General features: G+C 35.9%; 1 protein-coding gene across 1 annotated transcript in view; it reads right to left on the bottom strand.

The window, feature by feature from the left end:
• The window catches only part of LOC140141926 (uncharacterized), a 292,894-nt gene extending 270,910 nt beyond the window's left edge, over positions 1-21,984 (bottom strand). Inside the window, exon 1 of the mRNA XM_072163809.1 lies at positions 21,859-21,984. Coding sequence (XP_072019910.1) covers positions 21,859-21,943 — 85 coding nt within the window. The 5' untranslated portion in view covers positions 21,944-21,984. The remainder of the gene's footprint in view (positions 1-21,858) is intronic.
• Positions 21,985-23,909: the final 1,925 nt, after the last annotated feature.

A 23,909-nucleotide genomic window follows, 5' to 3' on the forward strand; every position in this document is an offset into this window, starting at 1 on the left:
TATTTTACAGTAATTTTTATCTGTAACTGGTCTTCACATGTACTTCTATGGAGTGTGTGTTCGTTGAGGCCGCTATATCCTCCATATTTAGTAACAAAAAGGCATTTAAAAAAGTGACCGTTGCTATTTTTCTGAAAATTTCAGAGTATGTAGTATGAACATGTAGAAATATAACCAAGAAGTTCCCCTACCCGTGTTTTCTCCATATTTACAGAGTTATATTTCTTTATCAATTTAGCGTTAAGTAGATAAAACATCTGATTTATTTATAAAGTAGGTAATGGGGCTACGCATCTTGCACAAGAGCAAATAAACACAATGCGCTACAAGAGGAACATGAATATAATTAATAAGAAAGAAAGAACACCAATCAAAAGTGTTGCAATTAAACAAGACAACAATAAACACAAATTCTGACCGGCACATAATCCAACTTGAAAAAATATATTATTCAAATCAAGACAATTTTCATCACTACGGTCCCATTTTTATTTCATCTTATTGGTGTTTCTATTCTCCGTATACTCACTGCTACCTACTCTAGGTCGTGTGTTCTTTAAAAACTGAAAACATACAAACACTGGATGGACAAATGTAAACGTCCTTCTCATACAAATGAAATATTGGTGATATAAAATGCATGAGATGTATCCAAATAATACGACAGATATGGACCCTATCGGGAATAAAAAGACATAACATAGTCATTATTCATATGTAACGTGTTCAAAGAAAATGAGTCTCTGGTCGAGTGTCTGGTTTGTCATTTTTCTATTGTTTGTTCTCACATTTTCAACAGGCTACACGAAGCTGAGCATTTCATCTCGAATTAGACTAATGCTTGGTGACAAATTGACATTGCAGAAAACAATTAACCATAGAATCAATGGAACACTTCATTTACTTTGGTTTTCAAAACCAATTTTAGCGATAGACGACGGAGAAAATATGCCTCTACATAATTGTTAGGGAAAATGTACTATGAAAACTAAAACAATAAAAGACATTTGTAATATTTGACCAAACTTCAGAAATTGCAACCAATATGTTAATGTAGGGCCCTGTTTTTTAAAATGTTTTTTGTAATTTTGTTATGTGTGTTTATGTAGCATCATTTTTCTTTTTCATTTCGAAATTTCTCTACTCTTTGCTCTAATGTAATTATTATTACTCCTAAGCGGAAATTGATTGCGGAATAGCATTATTAAATTTTAGCCAATTTGCAGAGAAAGAAAGAAAAATCAATTTTGTCCAAAATCAGAATTGTGTATAAGCACATTTAGGTTAATAGGCTACATGAAATCGTAAGACTGGGTTTATTTTACCAACACGAGTTTTAAAAAGAAAGAAAACGGTAATTGTTATGCTAAGGTTGTAATAAGGCTGAAGAGATTATTTCAATGTTTAACTTAACATAATCTGAAACTAATGCTTATTCATGTAAAACATGTTTCATTTTATTTCATCCTTTCCAGATACTAATTATACCACTAAGCCACCAACAAATTCTTTCATATGTATTATATATATAACCTATTAATTTCAAATAGTGCAAACTAAAAAGTATTAAAACAATGTCATGGCGTATTAATCTTCCCTTTTTCCTATTCGATGGATCGATACATAATCGTAAATAGCTTTTTTAATGGGCCCAAATTCAATAGCACACTTTAAGCATACCATGCTTCAGTAACATGACAGTGGTCTACCCAGTATCCATTTCCATTAATTGAATTCTTTCCCAGAAAAAAAACCCAACGTATTGTATTGGCGCTACTTCAGATTAAATCAAAATAACTTAGCATTAAAACAATATATGAAGAACAATATGAAGGAAGCTATAATGCAGGGTTTCAAAGCTATGATTGATATTTAAAAAAACAGCGTAGTTTGAGATAAATGTTCAATTTTATGTCTTGTGTTAGGATTTTGTTTGGTCACTGCTGGAACACAATCCGGCTTTCATTTTTTTAAACTCTCAATTTGTTGTCATTACAAATTATAATCCTGTTTTGCCACACGAAACATGGTGGGGGGGGGGGTATTGGCAAAAACGTGCACATTATCTCACAATTGCATTCAAACAATTCAAAAACTTGGCACAAGTCTAAGCATTCAAAATATAGGCTATGACTCCTAGGTCAGTATGTACAAAACAAGTTAGACCAGGTCTATTTTAAGAAATAATGTAATGTGCCATATATGGGATGATTAAATGTTGTCATTGCATTCAAACCATTCAAAAACTTGGCATAAGTCTAAGCATTCAAAATATTAGTCTCCTCCGCAGACAGTTTAAAAATAAAAAATAAAAAATGTAGACATTTATATAGCGCTTTATGCCGTAAACAGCCTCTAAGCGCTTTACATTTATTCCGCCGTCATTAGAATATGTCGGAACCACGTTTGCAGCCTACAAGTGGCGCAGGGTCCATCAGTACAACGACTGTGACTACCCCTAACAGCTTCCCATTGCACCTGGGTGGGGTGAGGCAAGCGAGGCAAAGCGCCTTGCCCAAGGGCGCAACACGGTGGTGGGACGGGGAATCGAACCCACGCACGTCGAGCAAGCTCTCAGATTATGAGTCCAAGGCCGTAACCACTGAGCCACCGTGCCCTCAAACCACTGCGCCACCGTGCTACGCTCCCTCCACACAAACAGTCTGCCAATGATAACGAACTTGTCCTTTTTGATTGGCTAACGGTTTTCTGACAACGTCATCCAGCTTTGACGTCAAACAAGGCTTTCAATTTGCCGTCGTTTTATCTTTTCAGTTTCTGTTTCCGTATCCGTATCCGTTTTTGTAAGTCATTGTTATGGTAACCTCCCAGGTATGACCAATCTTTTATTCTAGCTTTTTGTTAGTTACTAATAATTTGAAGCTCGTGAATTTCAGTTTTCGTTTTGGTAAGTTATGTTAATTTTTGACATACGAGGCTGGTCAATAAGTTCCCGCAACTATGGTGTATCTCCGCTCATGCATGACTTGGATGACTATTACTTACGCTAAATACAAGTTTGTACTTTTGTCTTTCAATACAAATGTGTATTAGCGATGTTGAATACCTGATTGCGTAATGACATTAGCATAAACACAATAGCGTATGGACACTCCCTGATTTATGATGAAAAGTAGTCAAGAAAATCTCGCGACAAATTTAGGTATTGTTTAGTACATGATTCCAAATATCTCGAGAATTAAAGTATATGGAATATGGCGCGGTTATTGCGACTTTGTTGACCGATAACATAGGAATGATGCTGTACTCTTTTTAGACCTACATCAGTTCTATTAAAGATAAGGGATCATGTTGAATATCTCCAATTTTGAGTAGGCTTTATCACCAATTGTTCTTTACATATAAGAGATAGAAAGATTAATCGATGACAGAATTTAACAAATGGTACCTGCTTCGATTGGGTAACAACTGATTATTAAAATGGAGGTCCCAGTGGTGAAATCACAAACATTTCTTTCTTAATGCACCCTTTGTTTTCAAAAAGTCATGTTTTAGTAATCAAAGTAGCACACCATAGAGAGGCTCTAGATTGAATAAGAAATTTGAATTTTGAAAGGTATGTCTAATTTTAGCATAATACTTAGTATAGCAATTCACTCACACAGCTATTGTTCCGCAAACCTTGTATTAGTCATATTTTTAGCGCTTTTTTGATGAAATTTTCTTTTTTCATACCTTTTTGGTACTTTTAATCATGCATACCATCAACGCATGCGTATATTTCTATTTCTATTGCAACAATTTCTATTGTCCTGAATATGATCTCTCATACCATACCAATAATCATATTTGTTTTTGTTTCGTTTTAGAGATAATTTTAATTCTTGATTCTACCTTGTGGGCTCTTTTCTCACGATTTTCACACAATTTGTGTTTGTCTTTATGGCCTATTTTTGGTGGGGTTCAAAGACGGTTCCTATCCTCATCTATTGGCGGATACATTTCTTCTTTCATAATTATCGATTGAATATACACAGATTACCCCATACTAAAAATAAGGCTTGTACACTGCTTTGGTCCTTACTTCTGCTTCTTTTTATTACACGTTCCTCAACTACAATTCAAATTTCCCGCCAATGTTGATAATTGTCAGTGTACATATAGCAATGACTTTATGCAAATGAGATTACGTAATTAAAGGTACTCTAATACTAATTGTTATGTCTTTTAAAAGACAAAGGTACAAACGTTATTGATCGTAAGTAACAGTCATCTAATTCATGCATGAGCGGAGATAAATAATAGTTGCGAGATATCATTGACAAACCCTCGTAAAACCTAGAGATGAGAGGTTGGGTGCTAATCTAGACAAAAGAGGAGTCTAAATTTTACGGTCCTAAATTCGCGGTAAATTGTACGGCTTCAATTGACTTGTGTTTGGTGTATATGCACTTACGCCAAGGCGTAAGTAGCTCGTAAAAATAGTCTTGCATTGAAATATATACTAACCATGTTGCCAAGTTATGAGCAAAAGTCTTTCATATTGGCGATGAAACGAGCGTCTGAAATAGCCAAATAGAGACATTGCGATTTCCAAACGTAGCATCGAACGTACGTGGAATCTATTGAAAATCCCGTCACAGGAAAGTGGTTTTGAATAGATTCCACGTACGTTCGATGCTACGTTTGGAAATCGCAATGTCTCTACTATCTCCCAAATGAGGCGCGTACAAGTGGCGATTTGGTAATCACGTTTTATATTAAAATGCAATAGAAAAGAATTGCATTGGAGCAAAGATAATTTATTCTATTTATTCGTATTAATGGCAAGCTAATCTGATAATTGGTTAGGCCTATATGCAAGACTCAGGTTTATTTTAAATGTTTATTTTTGCAGAGCTTATTTTCAGTCATGGATAATACTGATAAATTTCGCAAGGGAGGGAAGGGAGGGAGGGAGGGACGGGATACTTGAGACTGAACAAGTGAAAGTAGGAGGGGGTGAGGAAGAAAGAGAGGAGCGGGAGAGACGGAAAGACTAAAAGAGAAGAACTCGAGAGGAGAGAGAAGGGACCGGGGAGAAAGTGGGGAGACTGATCATTCAGAGGGGAGGGGGAGAGGAGGAAGCAAAATAGGGAGATAGACATTGATACGAGGGAAGGGCGACACTGCGGCCCTGCACAGGTGCATTGGGGTGTGACATGATCATAAGCGGACCTTTTGTGATTTAAGGGCTTATTTTCATTCGTATTGGCATAATAATGTGAATAACAGTATCAAAGACGAGAGGGCGCTAGACCATTAAAAACACCGGTGTTAACACCAGTGTTCCATAAGCTTGTCTCTCCAGCCTTTATTGACACAGGCTAGGCATATACCTCTATTGAAATAAGCTGATTGGTACTTCAAAGTTAACGATGAAGTCAGATTACAGTGAACTTACTGAATCCCTTGCGTTTTCGTATCTGAACAATAGACTTACGGAAACGGTGCAGATAAAACGACCCTTGGTATGGTCGATCGGCTAGCCGGCTACTTTATTATTCATGAGCAATTTTGACCCGCCATCTCGCCAGCTGACTGAGGTCAAATCAAGTTCCCGTATGTACAGCTCTATGTGTACATACGTGTAGCCAATCAGAAGCGGTATTATAAGTGGCCATTGGCAAACTGTTTGTGTGGAGGGAGCGTAACCAAACTGGCTGCGGAGGAGACTGTCAAAATATAGGCTCTTCTGTGAAATTTATGTTAGCCAGTATTGGTACAAAGTTACCATTATTGAAGTCTTCAAACTTCGGTTCGAAGTTCTTAAAATAAGCCAAAGGCGGTAGTAGAGCAATAGTGGTCGATTCTGCTGTCGATTCAAAGAAGCGACATACTGAAATATCTCCATCATCGAACTGTGGTATTTTGCTGGACTAACATAGTCTGTCAAGTGGAGCAGAAACCTTGCTCAAGAGATTTCCGAGAGAGGAGCTTATGGTCAACATAGAAGACCATTTGGAAAGCACAAGCATAGCAGCTAGGATCATGAAAACATAGTCATCAAAACTTTGGACCGAGATTGTGATAAACCAGGGGTTTACCTTTGATAGACAGGATCTTGGACATTGCCGGATCTTGGATCAAGAACTGAGACCATCAAAGGCATCTTGTCAGATCTTCAGCAAATCAAGATCACGAGGCGTAGATAAGTAATCGTAGTAAAAAAAAGAAATCCGTGTAATACTTCCAGTTGGGTACAACGCACTGAATGGTCTATTGTTCTATTGTGTCCGATTTGAGCGCTGACATATTGGAAAATGTTGCCAATCAATATTCATGAGAGTGTACATTCAACGTCCAATTTTCGAAATTGGGTGACTTGTGCTTGGCAGGTGTAAATACATCTGACTGGGCGTTTTAAATACATAACGCATAAAGGCATTGACACCATCGAATGGCTGCATATAGTGCTGTTAGTGTTAGGCCTATGTGGGGGGGGGGGTCTGTGTTTATTTTCTATAATAATTATTATAAGGCCTACATTTATTTGTCATTCCTTTCTTTTTCTTCTCTCTGTACTTATTCTTTCCTTACTAAAGTATCACTCCCTCTTCTTATCACCCTTCCCTTCTCCATCCCCTCTTACTTTTTGTCCCCTCTCATTCCTATCATTTTCCTTACCTTTCTATTTATTTACATCTATTTATTTATTTCTCTTCATTTCTTCCTCTTTCTCTCTTCCTCCAGTCCCCTCTCATTCTTCATATCCCCTCCTCCACCTCTACCTCCCTCATCCCCTCCCAAGACCTCTCACAGAAGAGCTCCCCCCTTCAGTACGCCACTGTTTATGACATTCGCCTTCTTAAAATGTCAATTTGTGAAACAACTTTTATATAGGCCTATACCTGTATACTTATTATATGTTGCATGTATACGTAGCTATTACCATTATACAGTACTATAGACATGCAGACATGGCAGCCTTGATGTGTAATCATTCAGCAAGCGCATTCAATTGATTTAAATGAAGCACCTAAATTCAGTAGGGTGACAACGAACTGTACTTCAGCGGCTAATGTGTGCCTTTTGTGCTTACGGCTACTCAATCACACCCTTGGGTTTTATGGTAACAATATGCACTTATTGACAGTAGCCTGCTAGGTAAAGCGTTAATACACTGTCGAGCCAGCTTACCGATTTAATGGCGGAAGCCCTTTGTCCCAAACAAAAGGTACCTTTCGATGAATAGCTTGTCAGATTTCAAATCGGCTCAAGTGAACAATGCGTTACATAATCTAATGCTTCTCCATCTTTAATAGCTCCATGGGCAGGTACACCCTTGATTACGAATAAACCACTCGACATCATTGTTTATCAACAAAGGCAAGAGCCTTGTCTGTCAATATGCTTGAACAAACCGCTACACTGTTCAATGGCTTTATTCTACTATAGTAGTGTTCACACAGTCGGATTTAAGTCACTTAATACCGGTGTTAAGTCACTAATACCGGTTATAAATCGCTTATTACCGGTAATAACTCACTTATATCCGACTGTGTGAACAAGACTTTAATGAAATATGTGGGGGATTAAAAATGCACGTGCCCTGGGCAAACTATGATGCATACGCACACTGTACTGCAGGGCAAAGAACAATGGAAATTGCCATAATTCGCGCATATACTGCCGGGCAATGACGTCACATGTCAAATGGTCTATATGATTCACTGCTTGCACCCTCGCACGCTGGGTATATGGCTTCAGCCGGTTACAGCGGGAGATGCAGTGAGCCATGTCATATATATTGGTGTAGATTAGTCATCCAGTAAATAACATATAAGGTAAAGTTAAATCGAATTCTGGAAATAAAATTTGCAACTTACATGCCACAGTTGCGTCCGGTAACTCCGAACTTCATCAGGCATCGTGACCAATTGGCCTCACTGACTTTTCTCTGCAGTTTTCAATCACTGCAAAACAACGGAACACTTCTTTAAGCCAGAGGAGGTTTGTGATCCTCGACAAAGAAGATAAGTGGTTCGAGCGTGGTGTCAGAGAAGCCATTTGGGAGAGAGTGGAGCAGCCAGCCATCAACAAAAAAGGGGGACTCCGCTTTCAACCGCCGCACGCTTGGGACCAAGCTTTGCCAAATCTTCCCCGTCGTTTGTCACGTGACCAATCAGATGCCTGATGAAGTTCGGAGTTACCGGATGCAACTGTCGCATGTAAGTTGCAAATTTTATTTCCAGAATTCGATTTCACTTTACCTTATAACCATGTCATATATTAGAAGATGTCGAAATATAAAGATGGTAGTAATTTTCTGGATTTGTTTACCTAACTATATTCTTATAAAGGGTTAAGGTTCAGCTGTTTTATTTGGCAATACTATTTTTTTAATCCCTTGAAACTATTGACTTGTGTTTTTTTCTGGAATCAGGAATAGATCTGTATTATAACATTTCTTTAAAAATAGCTTATGTCCCCTTTTAATTTTGAGCCGAACAAGTGAGCATGTTACTCCGGCGGTTGTAATATGGTACGATCCTCTGGCGTGTGTGTGTGTGTGTCCCGCACGCCGTGTACGTAGGGGTGTGTTGACATCGCATACGCGTTCGACTAATATTTCTATCGTAATAATAAAACGACGGTTCCGGTGGTTTATTCAAAATCTCGGATTTTGACAAATCTACAGCACCTAAAGTCTTGATTCTTGCAGAGAATCTTTGTTTACTAAAGTACATTACAATCGTGTAAAAACCTGAATTTAACAATTTTTTGAGGGCGTTCTCCTCAGCAAATGTTATAATATGGCTTTAACCGTTAACATGGTTAAGGGATGGGGTATGAACGTTTGGACATTATTTATTGTGGGACATTAGAGCACATCAGACATATCGAATTGCATTCTGAATACGAAGAATGTCCTTCTGATATCAAATACTTTTGATTTTTTTGAAATTCGCAATGTAATACACATTTTATGGGAAATGATTAAAATTGATATTTTGATATTTAACAGTACTCGAAGTAAACTTTATAAATCTGATGATTTATCTTAAAGTGTATGTAGGTGGGATGAAAAGCCGACGATAAATTGAAATTTTTGACCTTTCGTATTGAAGATATGGATTTTTTCCCCAACACACCAAAATAAATTAGGTCTTTTGGGGGGAAAAAATCCATTCTTCAATGTGAAAGGTCAAAATTTTCAATTGATCGTCGGCTTTTCCTCCCAGCTACATACACTTTTAGAATATATCATTAGATTTATCAAATTTACTTCGAGGACTACTACAGGGTGTAACAATAAAATTTGTACAATTGCATTTTGACTTCTCAGGAAAAAACTAAAGGAGTTACGGCACAAATGTAATATGCAATAGAATTAGTGATATCTTGGCTAAAAGAAGACGTTTAGATGGTTTCTTTACTAGCTTGGGTTCAAAAGTTATGTCCGATTAATTAAATCGTCCAGAAAACGTGTTGGGCCACTTTTACCATGTTAGCGTATACCAAGTTTGAACCGCGTTGATTGTGTTTATCATGCATTGAACATCAAATAACTGACACAAAAGAATTATAACCGGTGTTTCTTCATAATTAACATGAACTTAATAATAATATGATATTTCTTTAAAATCTATAAATGAAGTCATGAAATCTCTTTCGAATTATCTTATAAATAAAGTAATTTCTCATATCCCTGAGATATCATTGGTAAAATTGAGAACAGTTTTTGCACCCATAAGTACAAAACAATAACAATTTGAAATTAAGTTCAGCTGGGCTTCTAGCTGTTCTGGGGCGACCACTATTGCCAGCATTTCTGTCAAACAAATTGTATATACTTCTCTATAGTCATATGTAATTGTATGCCCTGAAGGAAGACGTGAGTTTGGAAAATGAGCTATAAACAATCTGATGGTTTCTGCTTGACTCCATGTTAATGTGCTACCGAATGTCACAACCATAAAAATACGCTCTTCCAACGTGAATTGGGGTTGAAGGTGTTGAGGTGCAGCCACGATTTCTAGTAAATGAAGTTGTTATGTCAGTGCTTAGTTGTGACTTTCAAAAACTCAAGGAGATTCTATTATGTAATCATTTCTACCACTTCGAATACCCCATTGTTTAAGTTGACCTATCATAAGAGGACCGTCCAACTGGTCCATGGTTTAACTCTATTCAGTCACTTCTGTAACATTTAGACAAAAGTGGCCCAAGCGGTTTTTAGACTAGGTTACATAATTGGCTATATCTTCACTTGTATACCTACGATTTTATTGAAACAAAGCTTATCTAGGTGGCTAAAGAAATTATCTTGATAGATATATTAATATCAAACCAAAAAATAGGCGGCATACTTGTGTCATTCTATTTTCAAAATTGTACAAATTTTATTGTTACACCCTGTATATATCAAAAATGTGAAAAATATCAAATTTTAATAATTTGTCATAAAATTTGTATTATATCGTGATTTTCAAAAAATTAAAATTATTTGATATCAGAAAGACATTCTTCGTATTCAGAATACAATTCGATATGTCTGATATGCTCTCATGTCCCACAAAAAATACTGTCGAAACGCTCAAAACACTCATTACAGATCCCTTAAGGCCAGTGTAATGGTAGAGAACATGGACCTTTTCGAGCATCATTATTTCTGAATTGTATGTCAAAAGTATATAAAACTATACATTTTCGGAAAGGAAATGAGTCAAGGAATCCCATGGTGATGTGTCAGATTTGTTCAAAAATCTCGAGTTTTTGAAAAAATCACAAAAATTCACTTTTTTACCCCAATTTTTTTGTGACAACTTAGAAAAAAATCCGTTCGGAGTAAAAAAAAATCAGTTAGCTTTTCATAAAGAAGAGACATGAACTTAGGGAAGGTTTTTTTATTTTTTTGAAATTCGTCTCTTTTTTCGAAATATTGAAAAAAACATGTGAAAAAAGCAATTTTGTCACTCTATTAAGCTAAAAATTGCACAGAATGGTGTATATTTTTGTTTAAAACAAATAATTAAAAAAAATGCGAAAACCTTCCCTAGGCTTTGATGTACTCTAAACGATAGTGCAAAAAGTTTACCTTTTGCTTGCATATTTTCGAGTTATCTTGTCACAAAAATCGTGCAATATTGTCAAAAGTGAACTCTATCGACGTTTTAGTAAAAAAATGTCAAAATTATGCACAAAACGTCCTTATATTTTAAAACGGTAAGACTTTCACGCTTGTAAAAGCTGTATGTGGTGCATGGTCTAAATATGCTTCTTTTTGCACCAATAAATCTACAATGTCTGCTTTCAGTGCGCCAAAATTCAAAATAATTAAAAAATCTAATTGGCATTTTGACTGCAAATTTTTGTTTTGTTTACACCACATTTGCTGGCGTGAACAACAAACCGAATGCGCCTAGACTGCGTTGGACATACGCGCAGAGTTGCGCCGCGTCACGCTAAGCGAATCGCGCGCGTAATAAAAATATTTCGCATTCGCGCATTTCTGACTCATTATTTCCCGCCAATTTACTAAGCTGTCTTGAGCCATGTGACTTTTTAGAGTTGAAAAGAGTGAAACAAATCAAGCAAAAATACGAGTAAATATTAGCAAGTTGTATTTTATCAGTTTCAAGTGAAAGAATACATCTTAGTGTTGATAAATATCAAGAAATCTCAAATTCGGGCGTGAACGAATGTGTCTTCCATTACTCTGGCCTTAAGGGTAAGATAGTATTTGATAAATACCGACATTTTATATTCCTATTCGTTTGTGTGGCGTGAATGCTTATCTTGGTACGCTTACTGAAATATCACTACGTATATATCCCCGTGTATATGTCCCGACACGTGAATTCACAAACATAACTTTATAAATGTATTGTACATGGCTGAATACCAAATATCTAGTCCATTGAATATATTGTTCCCGGTTATAACTTTACAAGTAAGATACTGTTTTACAAAGCTCTGCTTGAAATACACACAAGAATTCTAACATCCCCAAAATATTGTGTAGGTTTTTATATTCAACAATGAACAAGGGAAGAGGCATACGCATCATACACTGGAACATAGGAACATACAAATATTACAAACTAGCGCGCGAGATCAAATTAGTGATACTTAATCGTTATTCTTAATATATCAATACACAGGGGAAAGAAGAATTACGCATCGCACACTAGCATAATTAAACATGAATTTACAAATGGAAACATGACATGCATAAGCAGATATACCAGAGTAAACATTCCGGACATACCTTCCTGTGCGGGGACTTGAACCCCAGACCTCTCGCTTGTCGGGCGAGCGCTCTACCACTGAGCTACACAGACTGTCCCTGATAAACAGGACTCAAGTCGGCTTTTATCAGTTCTACGATATGTAATAGATGTCAAGATTGTCCCCATGAAACAGTTAAGGTCAGTCTAGTCACAGAGCGAAAGGGTGTTCAAATTTTCGGGTAACATAATCAAGTTAAGAGCGCTTAACATTGCGAAAGTGCAAGAATCGCAGAAAACGTGGATATGGTAATGATTTTAATCCAGAGAATATCCAGAAGGCTTTGGTAAAGGTGGGCCATTGTTTAAAACCACTTGTGTCCAATTTACGATTCATCAACAAAACGCCCTGTATGTTCTATTTGAACTCGGATGTATTTAAACCATGGTATCGATTCTATTGCAAAGATGTTGCTGTAACCAAAACCACTTCTGAATGTCCAACATTCATTAAGATTTTCCACTTCCAGACATATTTGCTTCTAAATGCAATTTTGCTCATAGGAGATTTTTTGAAACTGGACCTAATTTTCACACATGAGATTTCGATTTCAAAGGTCAAATACACATTTTAGACTTACAGGGATGCTATACTTCAACTTCTAAAAAGGAAGACCTGTGACTTGATATAGAATTAAGTTCTTAAGCTATTAGTGGGTTTGCGTATTGTATGATTGGCGCGCGATTTCTAGCTGTATTCCACCGTAAATTCAAGCACAGCGAATACTGCATGTATGAATAAAGCGTGTTAGTAATATGGTACAATAGATATGGCGGCTAAAATTGTACCTTGTGATGTACGCATTTCCCTTTGTCAAGATTATCCTCATGAAATAATTATGGTCAGTCTAGTCACAGAGCTAAAGGGTGTAAGAAATTTGGGGTAACATAATCAAAAGAGAGTTTAACATTTGCGAAAGTGCAGGTAATCGTCTGACGTAGATAGGTTAACGATTTTAGTCCAGAGAATATCGAGAAGGCTTTGGTAAAGGTGGGCCATTGTTTAAAACCACTTGTGTCAAAAACGATTCAAAAACGACCTGTATGTTCCACTTCCGGTTATTTGATACTAACTGCATTTTTGCCCATAGGAGGTTTTGTGAAGCTGGACCTAATTTTGATTTCAAAGGTCAAATGCACATGTAATAGAGATTTTAGATTTACAAGGACGTTATAGTTTGTTCTAAAAAGGAAGACCTGTGACTTGATAATAGAATAAAGTTCCTCAGCTATTAGTAGGTATATCACCTCAAAAATAAGCGTTATTTAATGTTTCTACAGCACCAAAAATAAAAAATAAACCGAATTGAAATCGGTCAATGCATTGTGATGTAGTGTCAATTTTAAGATGCTCATAAATGGAATGCTAATTATGTATTCATGATATTATTATGTAAATTAGGCATGAGTAATTTTTTTTTTTCAATATTTTAATGAAAGTATTTTCATTCATCATAAATTTGTCAAGTATGAACCTGTTATGATGTTGAGTAAAGAATCTGCAGTTAATTACTTTAATATAATACAAAAAAAATCAAACTTTGACATTTTGACGGTGTCTGGGATAGAATTTTAATTTTTTCTGTAAATATGGTATGTGTTACCATTGCTCAAAGCCAAATCCGAAAAGTAAAAATAAAAATTCATTTGCAATGAGACTTTAAATTAACATTTTGTTATCTGGATTAACATGGGAAGACAAATGGTAAAAGGAACAGCCACTCCACTATACCGCGTATACAAAAATGGTGTGGCCTTGGACACACACAATTGCTTAGAGCTATTGTGGTTTGGAATATTACTCCTTTAAACTCACTTTAAAAATGTTTTGTTTCAACTCGTTTTCCTCAAGTGTGCCATTCGTTGTCGACGGAAATAATTTACATGCTTAGAAAGATTAGTATTTTAGCTAAATGGTGGTAGGTCTTGATTTTTCAAAAGGCCTATATTTATTGATTTATGAGGGATCTTCAACAATCCATAAAAACAGGTAGTAGCTCTTAAACGAAGCAATATTTATTTTAAAAAACCTGATAGTAGTCACAGAAAGGTTTCACACACCATATATCAAAAATTCAAACAATTGTGATAAATAGCACATATGAGGAAATTAATTTTTCGACAAATTGAACAACTTTGATGCGCGCGCTTTTCAATTTACTGTTATGCTTGCATGCACAGTGTGGCAGAATTATTCCACCGTAAATTCAAGTACAGCGAATACTGCATGTATGAATAAAGCGTGTTAGTAATATAGTACAATTGATATGGCGGCTAAAATTGTACCTTGTGATGTACGAATTTCCCTTTGTCAAGATTATCCCCATGAAACAGTTATGGTTAGTCAAGTCAGAGAGCTAAAGGGTGTAAGAAATTTGGGGTAACATAATCAAAAGAGAGCTTAACATTTGCGAAAGGCTTTGGTAAAGGTGGGCCATTGTTTAAAACCACCTGTGTCAAAAACGATTCAAAAACTCCCTGTATGTTCCACTTCCGGTTATTTGATACTAACTGCATTTTTGCCCATAGGAAGTTTTTTGAAACTGGACCTAATTTTGATTTCAAAGGTCAAATCCACATGTAAGAGATTTTAGATTTACAAGGACGCTATAGTTTGTTCTAAAAAGGAAGACCTGTGACTTGATAATAGAAGTTCCTCAGCTATTAGTGGGTTTTGCGTACTGTATGATTGACGCGCGATTTTTAGCTTATTCCACCATAAATTCAAGCACCCCGAATACATTTTGCATGTTGAATAAAGCGTGTCAGTAACACAACTGATAATTGTACCAAGTGATGTACGCAATTTCTTCTATTTTTAACCCCACACAAAATAACTTTAAATAACTACTGTAATAGACACGTAGACTCATTAATGAAGGGAAGTTACAACTTTGAAGGAGACAATAACGCCTACAGTAGTGCACTCACATTTGATATAATCTGACACAAAGACGCAAGATGCCCAGTCTATGACACCCTTTACTTGTTTGATTCAAAATATATTTTAGTATCTGAAAGTGCAGTGAGTCTAGCATTTGCTTCTAAAAAAATGCATTACAAATTAATGACTTGATAACATCTTCAGATTAAAGGTCAGTACTTTAATGAGGATTTTCTTGCTTCTCAGAGGATGTTTAAAGACATTCCCATAATCCAATGGGGTTTCTGACCTTGGTATGTCTGCCTTTTGTACACATGTGGCACAGTTGACCATACCTTGCATTGAGATTGTGTGCAAATATCTGGTGTTTTCATCCTTTTATTTAACATTCAAAACAACTATTAGCTTGTTGGCTGCAATTTTCAAATCACCAGTTTGTGTGTGTGGTAATGGGGACTTTGCCTTTAAAATTAGGCTATATTGATCAAATTTCACAATCATAGTGCATTGTAGGAATGCCTTTAAGCCTCCTTTTCTTCCCTCTCGTACACAAAGCTACACTCAAATGGTCACTTTCAATACAGTTTAACTAATGAATGGCCCAATCCGTCATGGTGTTTTTTGGACCGGGCCAGCCTGAGCTGGCCCGGTACGTATTATTTGGAATTAAAAAAATGTCGTTTCTAGAATATGAATAAGATAGAATTCGTTGTTTTGATAATGCTTCAACGTGTAAACCACGATATCGTGGCTTTCGTAGGCCTGTAGCTAGGGTTTAAAAACTTTTATCCATAAAACGATACATGATAGCATAGATAATAATATTACTTGAACAATACATGTATATTCTAATTTCAAAACAATAACATCAACAGACCGCAGATAATTGCCCAACTTGCAGAGTATTAAAAGAAGATTACCGATATGTTTGCAGAATGATTTCTTTAATTTAACGTACATCCATATATTTTATGTCCCAAATATAATTTCAGACCATCTCATGCTATCAAAATAGTATCAAAGAAAAGAATATGTCAAAAGCATTACTTATACTTCACATGGAATCAATACTGTCCCGGTCCATCCCTTTTTAAAGGGATTTTATTTCATGATGTTGGAGTGACTTGACTTGGGCCAATGGAGTAAGTACTGGAGGAAGTAGTCAACATGGTAAGATCCTAAGATTCTAATCATGTAATTCAATACCGGTCATTTGCTATACATATGTACGAGAGATGCATTATTTTATTTAGAATTATTTAGAATAAGAAAGTTAGGTAAGACATAGTTTCCCCAGAATTCAGCATCAAAAAGTTCCAAGTTTGGGTATCGGTTCGAGGTCATTCAATAACAACAACATGTGATCACCAAATAAGTGCAGAGGATTTTCCGTCACGTGTTTCTCATTTATTTCCTAAAAAACACACTGGTGAAAGTGGTATCTGGAACAAGAAATGTGTTCAGATAGGTTCTGATCTGGTTAGAACAGTCGGAGGGCCATCATGCGCGTTTTCCGTTAAAGGTCAAATTATTAACGTACGCGACCTTTGCGATAATGACCGTCGCACTCTTGGGTATGCTTTTTTACCTTTCCCGCGGAAAATTTCAATTTGAAATGTATCGTATTATGTGTAGCCAATCATCTTGGGCAATTTACAAATAAATTGTATTGAAAATATCTTCACAATTCTCTACTTGATTTCCATTTTGTCTATACTTTTGTCGTTAGAATTCGTGATTTTTGCGTTTGCATTACCTTCAAATTTATTTTCGTTGCTAAGGACTTCTAACCCGGATATTTTCTGTCTTAACGCTTTAATCATTCTAATTTTTAGCCAGACAAGTAATTTCAACCTTTATCTAACGATTAGTCTTTGTCCCAAATTTTGAACTTAAAATTCTAAGTTGTTATAATTGTTTAAATTGGTTACCCAGATTAGGCCTATCCACGAAAATTAAGTATACAACTTCATAACAATACCGCGTGACTTGACACCATGAACGAGTACACGCGCGCGACTTTGTTGCGCCCAAGCGCGCCATTCATCTGCATTCAGTGAAATACGTGCGCGCAGTTTAACACTGCTCGCTTGAACCTTCTCAATGTTGTTGTCGCATGGCCTACTGAATACTGGTATTTTTCCGTCTTGTAAAATACCCTTTTCATCCCGGCAGGTTTTTGTCTTAACCAACCAAAAATCTTGATATTTTAATATGAGGATAATAAGCCATGTTTCTAATCATATGCAAATTCCTGATATATGAACTCGCACCATTTTTAAAATAACGCAGTTTTTGTTACTCTTTTATCACAATTCATGACAAAAATTTGTGTTTATGTGCCCATATCATATTTCTTGCAAAGTTACGGTATTTTTTGTGAACATATATGGAATGTTGAAAGCCTTTCTTGTAGTTATATATAAAATATATAGCTATTAGGAGTTGTAGAGAGAATTTTGGAAGCTTTTAAAACTGCAACCCAAACCAAGCAAATTTAAAATTTCGTTGTGTGCGTATTCATAGCGTACAGTTTAATAATAGCGCGTCAAAGTTGAATGGCCCTCCAACTGAGAAGCACCATAATTACACTCATAGAAATGACTTGTTCGCCTTGTTGGCGCAATTTAAAAGGAGTAAGTTTGGACAACTCAAAAATAGTGTAAAAGTTGCCAAAACAAAATTCATTTTAGTTATCCGAACTTAAAAATGCTGAAAAAGCTCAAAAGTTCCGTCAACTAATCAACTTTGTTGGTATTACTTAAAACGTTGATGTAAGTCGTTGCGTCAACTTTTTAAGTAATGTCAACTTCTAAGGCAAGCCATTGGGGTCATAACGTGCAAGTAGATACGCGCAGCTTATTTAAAAGCTACGTACAGCTATTTGACCAATTAAAATCGTCAATTTAATCACGTGGTTGGGTCGTTAGCTGCGCGTAGTATAGTGCTAGCTATACTTTTTCACAATTATTATCTTGTAATTAATTTACGGAATTAGATAACGAGCGGGTAAGGAGGTCAAATCACAACATGTGCCAAAAAAGGGCTAAAATGATACATACAAAAAGCATATTTATTATCATGAGTGTTCCTAAGTTTACAACGTGTTTAATGGCATACTTTATACCCGGACTGTATAAAGCAGTGCAGGGGATCTGAAGGTCAAACAAAAAACATGCAAAGCACTGATTAAAGACATTGCAGGGAAAGCAAAGGTCACATGCCTGATCCCCCGGCCTGATCCACATCGTGAAGAACTTGTGTTGGTAAACAAGGGAGATTGCTGATATGCACCGCGCTGTATACTGAAGACTCATTATAAATGATATAATTTAATCATATTGGACAATAATAATAATTTGATCAATAAACTTGACGTTAAACTTTAATAAAAAGCCAACATAAAGACATTTTTACATTACATTTAAACGCGAGATTCTAATGAACTAGAAAGAGGGTATGTATGATATCATTACGTGCAGCTTGCTTGCAATCACGTGATTGTAAACACCGAATCTGATTGGTTAATAAGCTGCACGTAACGAGAGAGAAGCTGCGCGTAGCAGGCTCCACGTAATGAGCCGCTTAGCTTGCCATAAACTTCTGAATTCAAGTTCAGGGAACTTAGAAAAATAAACAAGGTTCAAAGAACCAATTAGTTGAGTTATTGTAACTCAACATGTACGTTGATGTAACTCGTTCATATTAAGTTACTGGTACTTATTGTTTTGAGTTATTCCAATTTGGTACTTTGTTACTTAATTCACGTAATTGGATCATTTTCTGCACAATTAGCAGTATTCAAATATTTATTTTTGTAATCAGTGTAAAATTTTGTATACTATAGCACACCTCTAGAAAATTATGCTAGGCTAGTTTAATTTTCTGAGTTGTAACAACGCAATAAAGTAAGTGCAAATGAGTGCGACCAACATAATGATATCGAGTCAGCGTTACTCAAAATTGTACGCGTTGGCATTACTCGGAAAGTTGACGCAACGACTTACATCGACTTACTGAGTAATGCCAACGAACAATTTCTATGAGTGTATGATCTATTCAAAGAAAATAAATGCAATTTCCTTTTTCACTATCAATATCAGTATCGCACTTCAAATTATTTTAAAGGCTAACCTCTACACGCTAGGAGACATTTATCCGTGAAAAATCCATGTTGGATCACAGATTTTCAACCGATCACTGATTTGTGTCTCCTAGTGACATGCCCTACTTTTTCTTAAACCCTCTGATATTCTACAAATAGTTCATACTTACTCTTGGCTACTACAACATAACAATTAGTCTGGCACATTCCTCAATACCTGACACGTGATTGACCATGGTTTACCGTGCCAGTTGGAAGATTACAGAACCTCTTGACCTGCGGATTACTGCCATTGACCTCCCGCACCTGAGTTTAAGTTACCCACACATAATATCACTTTTATATAGCACTCATATTAAAAAAGAAGAGGTTAACTTGCACTGTCATACAAAATGCGCCTGTGCGACGAGAAGGTATTTAAGGTATAACAATCAATATTTATCTATTATCACAAGATCCCATGTTGCCTCAGACCGGAAGTTATTGATTTAGAGGTACATCTGTACATGGTTGACGAAACAGTTCTCCCACTCAAATTCAATTCAACAATAATCCTAGGTATTTTGTTTTTATTGAAACTAACTATCTTCATTCAGATACACTATTAAAATGTCAGTTGTTTGGGGGTTTTTGCCGTTGTTTATATTAATGACAATATAATTTTGTATACAAGTGCGCTAGGAAATAATATTGAATGCTTTTTATTATGCCAATAAGTAATTTCCACGCTCTATGGGTTTTAGGAACTACCATTTTGTTATGCTTGTTGCCTTCTCAGGTTTACGTGGTGAAGGCCACAAACAGTTCATAAGAAACACACTTTTGTTTAGCTTTTTTTTTCACGGTGACTGTTTGAATGAAAAAAGATGCCGGTTTAAACATTGCACTGAAAATTACTCAAGTTACTCTCGTTATTATTATTACTCGAGTTATTATCTTGTAATAAGCGGGTGAGTACACGTTTATGTGTTATGTGTTCCACATCAATCACACGGTTTCGAATTAATCAAATACGGGAAGTTACATTTTTTTTTGCAACTTGCTACGTTGCGTCTGAAACCATCAGACTTCATCAGGCAACTGACCCGCTGGGCTGGTCATGTGAAGTCTGATGGTTTCAGACACAACGTAGCAAGTTGCAAAAAAAAATGTAACTTCCCGTATTTGATTTAACTCGAAACCTTGTGATTCTAACGACTGGATGACTGAGAATATTCACTCTTTTGTTTCACATTAATATTTACATAATCATTAAAGTATGGGCTTTTATCAAAAGTGATAAAAAAAAAAGTTGCGTTTGGAAAGTACTACTGAGCAAGGACTCGCTTTGAATTGCCGCATCTTAATACTATAATGCATGGAATTCACTAATAATGCATGTTTCAATAGAGTGATTTAAAACGTCCGCGCTAACAATACAATCCGCCTTTAATAAAGCAACAGATATGTCATTTATGCGTAATGTAATGTTGTGCAAAACTAAATTTAACCTGAGCTTCCTGTCATCGTGTTCAAAATCGATCTTTAAAGCCATAATCTACGATCTTTTAATCTTAATTGTTTTTAAACCTAACCTGATTTATTGGCATATTTGTAATGTTTGCACATGTCCCAACTTACACCAAATAAATAGTAAGATATTAAATTCCCCATGGAATACCATAGTTAAGCAACCACGATAGTAAATGGTATTTATTTTATTTTATCTCATTATTTTGGTTTAAATGATCAGAATTCATTGTTTCATCAGTGTTGGCAAAGAATATTTAATAAAATTACAATTTGATCGAAATCGTATATTATGGCTTTAACATAACACGCATAATTACCCAATTCAAGGAAAGTTGTTAAATTAAATGTGAATAAGTTTCGCATTTTGAGCGACAATTTATTCTGCGACTTTTGCTTAGATATGTTTACTTTTTACGCTTTACAGGCTATATAACATCATGAACATGTAGCCTTCATAAAATTTTGAAATAATTTGGGGAAGAAGGTAAAAATGTTGTCAAAAAGTGGCGTTCATTTTTAACCACCCTGTATTGTCTTGTGAAGGGTACGGGAAACTATTCTTCTTTTTTATCATGTTTATGTTTGTTTGTTTGCTGCCTTTGTTCGTTTATTTGTTGACAATATCACGTTGAAGGTATCGTATTTTTTGCAACATGTTTCAAGAATTCTTATTCCTTGTTATCAAGCTTCATCACAGTTCTCGTATCAAAAAGGATAGTTTAACTCATAAACTCATGGCTAATTGACCATTTAATCTCTCTTCCGATCTTGAAAGCGGTAACAATGGCCTCTCCTTTGCACGGTGAGTTTTCTAGGAAAACCCTACATGTATTGACAAAAAACGCAATCAATGCCAAAGACAATGGGTACTTTGCAGTCAGCAACTGCAGACGATACTACCTAGTACCCATGCTCAAGGTTTATTGTATTCTTAAACAATAACCACTTACTACTATATATAACTACAAAAGTACTACTGCTACTGATGAAACGGGCTCGCGACTTCTGCCTGCCACGAGGTAAAGCATCGTATTTCTATATATAATTTTGTTTTGAAAAGGGCATAAGCAAGCACCTCAGAAAATATAGTCCAGAGGGTTCATGCTAAGTATTAGTTCACTTACCTGTTTTTGAAGTCCAAACTAAAAATGCCATTGCTACTAGCGATAATCGAGAAATTAGTCGTGAATGAGTGAAAAAGTTCATCATACCAAAAGGCAAACTGGGTGGTAAAACCAAAAACACACACGTCCTTGCCCTTCTCCAATCCTAAGTATTTACAAGAGTTACAGTTCCAAATTAAAAATCCAGTAAGCGCAAATAATGTGTAATAGTAGTATCCTTACTTGTATTACCAAAGTACAATAAAACACAACGTGAGGAGTGGAAATGGTCTTCATTTGGTGCCCAAGATACTAGAATCTTTTTGCAGAATAATACAGGGTGGGCGTACATACGCGTATTTGCGCCTGCCTGTTTCAATTACACGTTATCTGTATCCTACGAGAGGACATTAAATTTACATGCGATCGACTTCCATTGGGATGTACGGGCGTGTTGTAGATGATGATGCACTACCGCAATTAGTCGCCCCTTAAATGATTGCAGTATTTGTCAATTCAATAAATGACTAGTGGTATTGCCAAGTATCACTAAAAACAAATATGACTTTACAAGACGCAGTAGTGCCATGCTTAACAGGCTTAAACTAACCATATAACCAATGACTGGTTTAATATCACCTCAGTTGTGCGCCGCAATTCTGCGCATCTATATCGATAAGATTCACGCTACAATTTACGACATCAAGTTCTGGGTTGACGGCATGACTAGCAACTATTGTTCACGAATGGTAAGGTTCGTAATAACAATGAAGTTTTACTACGCGTGTTACGAGGTTGCCCTTTTGAAATTGAACACCTTGGTTTTAGATTTGAAGGTGTAGCATTCAAGCTTGCTCAAAATAGCATCACGTTATAATATAGCGCCCTTTTGTATATAGATAAAGACATCTTCCAAATACAACAATGGATCTTGTGTCTAACATACAATGAATCCTGTTTGCTGACTACTAGCTCAAGAAGTTTTATTCTAAGAGCTGGTCTCTATTATTGTATCCCTTGAAAAAGAAGGGTCTTTGTCTTTTCGAAATGTTGGTGTTTTTTATTGGGTGTCATATTTTCCCTGTTTTTACTTTTATCCATTGCTACACTTATAGATCCATCTTATTTTTCCCTTCTGGAGAGTTGGAACAGATGTTCCCGTTTTTATATCAAGAAGTATTGTCAATTGTGTTTAAAGAATTTTTAAGTAGCGATAAAGTACTCTTACACCATTGTTTATATAAACAAATACCAAAAAGTAATTACCCCAATGACAATTATTCCAAACGGGTTGTCGTATATAGAACTATATCGTCGGAAACTTCAATTGTTAGGGTATTTTTACGGCACAACTAAACATAACTAAATAACTGGCGTTGTTGAAGATTAAATCAGCTATTACGTACTTTTTGAATTCTGACAATTGACCACACCGTTCTTGAAATACAAGAATTTTACGAAACTCCCTCTTTTTCACAACTTTCACAAATGGCAATTGAAACGATGATCTGTATTTAGAGTGCTAATCACTGCCCATCATCAGTGCATAAAGCGTCTATTGTCAATTAATAAATAGTTGACTCCTTGGAACGGATTGAAAATGAGGTTAGTTTCGTAAATTTCTTTTACTTCAAAAACGGAGCGGTCAATAGCTGATATATTCCTCAACCATATCGGTTATTTAGTAATGTTTGGTTTATGTATTAAAAGATCCAACAAATTCAGTTCCCGACGATAGAATTCTTTCAGGGACACTCTGAATGCCAACTTTGAAAAAAGTATTGAAAGCAGAATTTATTTCTGCGCATTATGACACTCTCATTTGTTGTAAAGCCCCCAAAATGTCACAGCATACATTTAATATTCAGTATCCATGGAAGGTAATGTTTGCGACTCTCCTTGGATTATTCCTTTTGTTTCATGAATTTGGAGGTCAAAACATGTGATAATCAATTATGACCAGTTACAATGAGGAAACTGTTGAGTATAACTTCACCACTGAAAGGGAAACTTGCAAATGTAGGCCATTTAGGACCTTGTTGGTCAGAATAATATTGAAATCTTCATGTTTC

The sequence above is a fragment of the Amphiura filiformis genome, chromosome 20 (genome assembly GCF_039555335.1).
Source record: "Amphiura filiformis chromosome 20, Afil_fr2py, whole genome shotgun sequence".
Taxonomy (NCBI): Eukaryota; Metazoa; Echinodermata; class Ophiuroidea; order Amphilepidida; family Amphiuridae; genus Amphiura; species Amphiura filiformis.